The sequence below is a fragment of the Lactuca serriola genome, chromosome 3 (assembly GCF_051521515.1).
Source record: "Lactuca serriola cultivar US96UC23 chromosome 3, Lser_US96UC23_V15, whole genome shotgun sequence".
Taxonomy (NCBI): domain Eukaryota; kingdom Viridiplantae; phylum Streptophyta; class Magnoliopsida; order Asterales; family Asteraceae; genus Lactuca; species Lactuca serriola.
Genome location: NC_136410.1, coordinates 65,278,533 through 65,286,472, shown reverse-complemented (window position 1 = coordinate 65,286,472; position 7,940 = coordinate 65,278,533). Strand labels below are relative to the sequence as shown.

The window sequence follows — 7,940 nt, the reverse complement described above, 5'->3', positions numbered from 1 at the left end:
ATCATTCTTTACCGTTTAGATTTTATCCTGAAGCTTTAACCGTTCTTAGATGATAGCATGTGTCCAAAAACTGTTAACTAGTAGCTAGATATATGCAATATAGATACGAAATTTAATTTCTAAAGTACTAAATAAAAGGAAGAATTTGAAAATATATATTCACAGTCAAAGATAAAGTGGATTAATAGTCGGTTTCTGTTGATAAATGTTTGTTAATCATACAAAACAACCCATAAAACACATTTCGTGCATATATGGAGGAACCTCAGAAACCAAAACTCACGCCGAACGAGTTGTTTCCGTTATGGGGGAGTTCTAAGAATCAACTCAATCCGCTGCAATCTCATCGTATCGTCGTTGAACGACAATGGCAAGAAACAATCGATCCTCAAAAGCTTCTTCTTGGCAAAGTTATTGGTCGTGGATCTTTCGGTGTTGTTCATAAAGGCTCCTACGATGGCCAAACTGTAGCAGGTATATGTTCTTGACAACTCTATCCTGTATATAATTATAAATTGTTTTGTTTTTTTGTTGATTTTAAGGGTGTTTCATTTCGTGTTTTAGGGTTTTGATCGATTGTTTTTTTTAATTCAGTGAAAGTTCTTGATTTTGGTGATACGAAGATCACGGAAGCTTCAATGGCTTTCCTTAAGGAAGATTTCATAAAAGAAGTTAATGTATGGCAAACTCTTGATCATCCAAACATAACCAAGGTACGTTTGTTTCATTTCCATAGTATAATTAACAAAAAATGGAAGAACATATATACATGCATGTATACGTTATACCTAATACATTCATGCATGACCTACGTGTCCTACAATATCTAATTGTCTAACAACTTCAGATGATCGGAGCAACCATGTCCATGACGAAAAATTGCCGACAGAAGAACAAGAAAACGAAAACCGAAAGCAACTTCTGTATTGTTTGCGAATATGTAAAAGGAGGCTCCCTCAGATCTTATTTATTAAAGAATCGAAACAAGAAGTTGCCCTTCAAAACTTTTATTCGATTTGCCCTTGATATTGCTAAAGGGTATGGAAAAAACAGATAGATTCTCAATCTTTAACAAACCCAAATTACTCATGACATATGATCTTATATGTAAAGGTTGAGTTATCTTCATTCCAAAAAAGTAATTCATCGCGATGTGAAGCCGGAGAACATGCTTATTGACAAACAACATATGACCATAAAACATACTGATTTTGGAGAATCGATTTTTGAACCATCAGAGCTTTTGTACACAACTGGTGAAAGGGGAACTCGCGGTTTTATGGCTCCTGAGGTATACTTTGTTTAGAATTAAGTTGTTAGTTAATTCGTTTATATTCACCTTGTTTAAATCCCATGATTTAATGAGAATTCCGGATGATTGTAGGTGGTAAGCAGAAAACCATATGGGCGGAAATGTGACGTTTATAGCTTTGGTATATGCTTGTGGGAGATATACAATTGTGATATAGCGTATACGTATAATCTAGACAATCTCACACCTGATATATACCAGGTGCGCATTTGTACGTATATAATTTTGGTATAGAAATATTAAGATGTTTTTGATAATGCTTGATTATAGGAAATGAGACCAAGCATACCAATGGATTGTCCAAGATCCTTGGCTCATTTGATGGAGAGATGTTGGGATAAGGACCCTGGAAAGAGGCCGGAGATGAAAGAGGTGGTGGTTCAGTTGGAAGCAATTGAAAGATATGAAGGTTGTCAAATGACGTCGGAAGAACTACAGTTAGGTGGCTGCTTTGGTTTCGGTTTATTCAGGCTAGGAAGAAATGTATATAGGACTCCTAATCGATGCACAGTTAGAAGAAATTCAGAAAGATCGTAGGAGGGATGGTGAATCTTGTAAACATATATGGTATATTTATGAAACAAAGTGTTTGTTATATGCTTTGATTTAAGATCGATATATGGTGGTTTTTTATTTTTTTTTTATTTATTTTTTTTTTATTTTTTTTTTTTATCTATCGTGGACAAAATGACTTAATGGATTAACAAAAAAAATGACTTACTGTATTAAGACCCAAAAACTTTACATTTTTATCTTCTTTCTCCATCCACCTCGACTCACATTACGCCTTCCCCCCGTCTTTTTTCTCAACTGGCGATGTGGGACGCCTCTTTGTTTCCTCTCTTTTATTTCCTCAACCTATCTAACATTCTCTAGTTCTAAATTTTGAGAATTAAATTATATTTTTGGTCTTCATATTTTTTTATTTGCATAAATTATATTTATGATCTTATTAGAAATATTGTATTATCTTCTTTCCATATTTTGGAGATTGTAATTATCCTTGATTAGCTAGATTGACAGAGATTTTAGCCATAATTTTAGAATTAGTTTCCCATATTTGTGTATATATTTCCTGTATCTTTTGTTTTGTAAAAAGTCGATACATACAAGTTTTCTTCTTCAAACTTCTTCATTCTAGCAAATACCTTTTTACATGGTATCAGAGCATTGATCTGGTACTACCTATCTTCCGCTCCTCGTTTCTTTCATGACAAACAAAGAACAAGGATCCACTGATCCCAAACCTATCAACATGGATCCATCAAATCCATACTATGTACATCATTCAGATCAACCAGGACATATGCTTGTTCCAATAAAGCTGAATGGAGCCAACTATCAATCCTGGAGTAAATCAATGATTCACGCACTCACTGCAAAAAACAAGATTGGTTTCATTGATGGATCGATAGAGATGCCATCAGAAACAGACCAACCGGCTGAATTCGCCTCATGGAATCAATGCAACAGTATGATCTTATCGTGGTTGACACACTCGGTTGAATCAGATCTCGCACAAGGTGTGATTCATGCTAAAACCGCTCAACAAGTCTGGGAAGACCTTCGTGACCAGTTTTCTCAAAAGAATGCCCCAGCAATTTTTCAGATTCAGAAGTCTATAGCCATTATCTCTCAAGGTACCATGTCTGTTGCTTCTTATTTCATCAAAATTAAGGGTCTTTGGGATGAACTTGAAGCACATCGCACCCCTATCACTTGCAATAAAATGAAAACACATTTGGATCAGAGAGAAGAAGACAAACTTATGCAGTTCCTCATGGGCCTCAATGAGTCTTACAAAACCATCAGATCAAACATACTTATGATGTCTCCTTTACCAAATGTTCGTCAAGCATACTCTCTAATAATTCAAGAAGAAACTCAACGACAAATGGCCTCAGAACCAACTGAAAGCTTCTCTATTGCTGCAGCTGTTCAAAATCGAACAACCCATGCAAAATTCAAAGATAAAATATGTGACCATTGCAATAGATCTGGACACACAATCAACGAATGTCGCACCCTCAAATTCCACTGCAAATTCTGTGATAAAAGGGGTCATACAGAGGATCGATGTAGAATGAAGCACGGAACAGAAAGTCAGAATGGTAAACCACCTCAAACACATCAACTTCATGGACAAAGAAGTGGTGCCCGAAACAATCCTCCCACAGTTAATATGACAGAAGCATCACAAATTGAGAATCATTCTTCAAACATGTTACAAGGATTTACATCTGATCAACTTCAACAACTATCTCAAGCTCTATCTGCTTTAAAACAAAATCAATCTCCCGCTAATGGTGATGTTTTTGCAAATGCTGCAGGTTTGTCTATACCAAATGTTTTTGTTAACTTCGTTGCTTCTAAACCATGGATATTAGATAGTGGCGCTACTGATCACATTATTTCAGATCCAAATCTTTTATCTCGATCTGAATCCTCTTCTGTTCCCTGTGTTAATTTACCTAATGGTGCATCAACACCCATTACACATACAGGAACTGTTCCATTCAGCCACCATATTCAACTTGGAAATGCCCTATGTGTGCCTTCTTTTAATTTAAATTTGATTTCAGCCAGCAAATTAACCAAAGCTTTGAACTGTTGTGTTATGCTTTTCCCAAATTTCTGTGTCTTGCAGGACTTGGCTACAGGGAAGATGATTGTCTCGGGTAAAGAACATGGAGGTCTGTATCACATGTCTCCAAACTACAAAACACCTTCTTCCTTCCAAGTGTCTCGTCCTGCTAACCTGTGGCATTTACGTCTTGGCCATCCATCCATTGATCATTTTAAATTGCTATCTTCTATTTTGCCTTGCAATAAAGATTGTAACATTCCATTGAGTGATGATTGTGATGTATGCCCTATGGCAAAACAAACAAGACTTTCTTTTCCTACAAGTTCAATTTCAACTCATTATCCATTCGATCTTTTACATTGTGATGTTTGGGGACCACATAAAGTTCCTACCCATTCAGGGGCTCGTTTTTTTCTTACAATCGTAGATGATTTTACTCGATGTACATGGGTATTTCTCATGCAACACAAATCAGAGACACACCATCTTTTAGAATGCTTCCTTAAATTTGTCCAAACTCAATTTTGCACAACTGTTAAAGCCATACGAACAGATAATGGGACAGAATTCCTTCCCTTGCAACCACTATCTCATGCTAATGGTATTGAGTTCCAACGCTCATGTGTCTACACACCCCAACAGAATGGGGTCGTTGAACGAAAACACCGTCACATACTCAATGTTGCTAGGTCCCTTTGTTTTCAGTCAAATATTCCCCTCACCTTTTGGGGAGAGTGTGTTCTCACTGCGGTATATCTTATAAATCGTCTCCCATCTCCCGTGATATCTAACAAAACACCTTTTGAAGCTCTATACAACCGGCCTCCGTCCCTTAGTCATTTACGTGTTTTTGGATGTCAATGTTACGCCACAGTAGTACATCCCAAGCATAAATTTGATCCTCGTGCAACAAAATGCATCTTTGTTGGCTATCATCATGGACAGAAAGGTTATAAACTGTATGACTTAGCTACAAAGAAATTCTTTGTTAGTTGAGATGTTAGGTTTTATGAACATATATTCCCTTTCTCTTCACTCTCAACAGAAACCACCTCTCCATTACTTCCCAACCTAGGCTTTGATGAAACTTATATGACCCCACAAATGAACATTACGTCTGAATCACCACAACAAGCAGAGCCAACACCCTTATCACCAATCTCATCAGCAAACCCTTCTAACTCACCTACTATAAATCCATCAGATGCTACAAATCCATCAGATACAATAGATGATAGTGGAAGTTGTCTTGATACAACCAATGCCAACACTGAACAAAATAGACCTGGCACTACCCATTCCGTTCCTGAACCACCTCCTCTACGACGTTCCAATCGTAACAAAAATACCCCTGCATGGCACAATACATACTTCATGCCTTCTCAAGCCAATCATTCAATCTCTAGCACAAGTACTCGTAAAGGGACCACGTATCCTCTTTCTAATCATTTGTCATTCTTGCGTTTTTCACCTGCTCATCGTACCTTTTTAGCCAACATTATAGCACAAACAAAACCTCAATCTTATGATGAAGCTGTCTGTCATCCTCATTGGCAAGAAGCCATGGCTAGAGAATTGAAGGCATTAAAGGATAATAACACTTGGTCTCTAGTTCCACTTCCTACGGGTCACAAACCTATTGGTTGCCGTTGGGTATACAAAATTAAATACAACTCAGATGGAACTATCGAGCGATACAAAGCGCGTTTGGTGGCTAAAGGCTACACACAAGTTGAAGGGATTGATTATAAAGAAACATTTTCTCCGACGGCTAAACTCACAACGCTTCGTTGCCTACTTACTGTTGTTGCTGCAAGAAATTGGTTTACATATCAACTGGATGTCCAAAACGCATTCCTTCACGGTGATTTACATGAAATTGTTTACATGAAACCACCTCCTGGTCTTCTACAACAAGGAAATAATATCGTTTGTAGGCTCAATAAGTCTCTATACGGTTTAAAACAGGCGTCTCGTAATTGGTTCTCCACATTTTCAGATACTATTCAAAAGGCCGGTTATACCCAATCAAAGGCTGATTACTCTCTTTTCACCAGGACACAAAGTAACTCTTTCACATCCATCCTCATCTATGTTGATGACATTCTTTTAACGGGTAATGATCCTCAAGAAATAAAACGTCTTAAAGAATGTTTACTCAAGCGATTTAACATCAAAGATTTGGGAGACCTAAAATATTTTTTAGGTATTGAATTTTCTCGTTCAAAGAATGGTATCTTTATGTCACAAAGGAAATATGTTGTTGATATTCTACAGGATTCTGGTCTCACAGGTTCCAAACCAGAAAAATTTCCAATGGAGCAAAATTTAAAATTAAACTTAACAGATGGAGATAAATTGCATGATCCAACAAGATATAGAAGGTTAGTTGGCAGATTGATTTATCTAACTGTCACTCGACCGGACATAGTTTACTCAGTTCGCACCCTAAGTCAATTCATGCATGAACCTCGCAAGCCACATAGGGATGCAGCGATGCGAGTTCTAAGGTACATAAAAGGCACTCCTGGTAAGGGATTACTTTTACCTTCTTCTAATAATCTTAGATTGAAGGCATACTGTGATTCAGATTGGGGAGGTTGTCGCATTACAAGACGATCAGTTTCCGGATATTGTATTTTTCTTGGAACCTCAGTCATTTCATGGAAATCCAAGAAGCAGAAAAATGTTTCAAGATCATCAGCAGAAGCTGAATACAGAGCAATGGCAAATACATGCTTGGAATTAACCTGGTTATGATACCTTTTACAAGATTTAAAAGTTCCTCTTTCATACCCTTCAACCCTATATTGTGATAATAAGGCCGCATTACACATAGCAGCAAACCCAGTGCTTCATGAAAGAAAAAAACACATTGAGATCGACTGTCATATAGTTCGTGAAAAATTACAAGCAGGTATGATTAAGCCTTCCTATGTCCCAACAACACTACAATTGGCGGACATCTTCACAAAGGCATTAGGTAAAGTTCAATTCGAATTGTTGCGAAACAAGTTGGGAGTTCAAGATCTTCACGCTCCAACTTGAAGGGGATTATTGAAGATTTTTTTATCCAAGTTAGAAGTTCAGAACTTCACTCTCCAACTTGAAGGGGATTATTAGAAATATTGTATTATCTTCTTTCCATATTTTGGAGATTGTAATTATCCTTGATTAGCTAGATTGACAGAGATTTTAGCCATAATTTTAGAATTAGTTTCCCATATTTGTGTATATATTTCCTGTATCTTTTGTTTTGTAAAAAGTCGATACATACAAGTTTTCTTCTTCAAACTTCTTCATTCTAGCAAATACCTTTTTACAGATCTGTAGTTCTAAATTTTGAGAGTTACACTTGTGATCCATGTATTTTTTAATGCAAGAAGGAAATAAGTAAAAGACACTATTGGTCCCTATAGTTTTATTCTTTCAGAATTATATTTTTGGCCCCTAAAGTTTTTAGTTCGTTTGAATAAGATTTTTAGCCCTATAGTTTTAATTTTCCAAAATTACATTTTTTTTCGGTGTAGTTTTTAATTTGCAAGAAATGAGTGGCTTATAAATTTGGTCCCTATCGTTTGCAATGTTCTGCAATTTAGGTCCAAATTTTGATATTTTTTGCAACAAGACTAAATTACAGTTTGGGTCATGTGGTTTTTATAATTACTTATTATTTGTTTTAATGAATATATCCGCTCTCTTAAGTTACGCAGGTAATCTTACATACCAACCTTTTATAATATTTTATTCGCTAAAAAATATATGGTTAATATGTACACATTACACACATACAAACAAACACACATAACCACATACACACAAAGTACGTTTCAATTTTTGATATTTTGCCCAAAGTATGTTCCTATCATCTTAAAATTGCAACATTGTATGTGTGTATGCAAGATTGCATGATAAGAATTTGCACCAATAAATCTATAATGTCGTGATAACTTTAAACAACAATTTGTCACTAATTTGTTATTACTTTTGATAGGTTATTGTTAAGTTGAATCTTGTTGCACCAACATCATAATAGCAATA

At 36.1% G+C, this 7,940-nt stretch overlaps 1 protein-coding gene across 1 annotated transcript; it reads left to right on the top strand.

Moving 5' to 3' along the window:
* Nucleotides 1-254: 254 nt before the first annotated feature.
* Nucleotides 255-1,855, top strand: LOC145095340 (serine/threonine-protein kinase 54-like). Its single transcript, XM_079033240.1, has 6 exons — nucleotides 255-474; nucleotides 595-713; nucleotides 848-1,038; nucleotides 1,114-1,291; nucleotides 1,385-1,513; nucleotides 1,583-1,855. The coding sequence occupies exons 1-6, from the start codon at nucleotides 255-257 to the stop codon at nucleotides 1,847-1,849; spliced, it is 1,104 nt and encodes a 367-aa protein (XP_078889366.1). The 3' UTR covers nucleotides 1,850-1,855.
* Nucleotides 1,856-7,940: the final 6,085 nt, after the last annotated feature.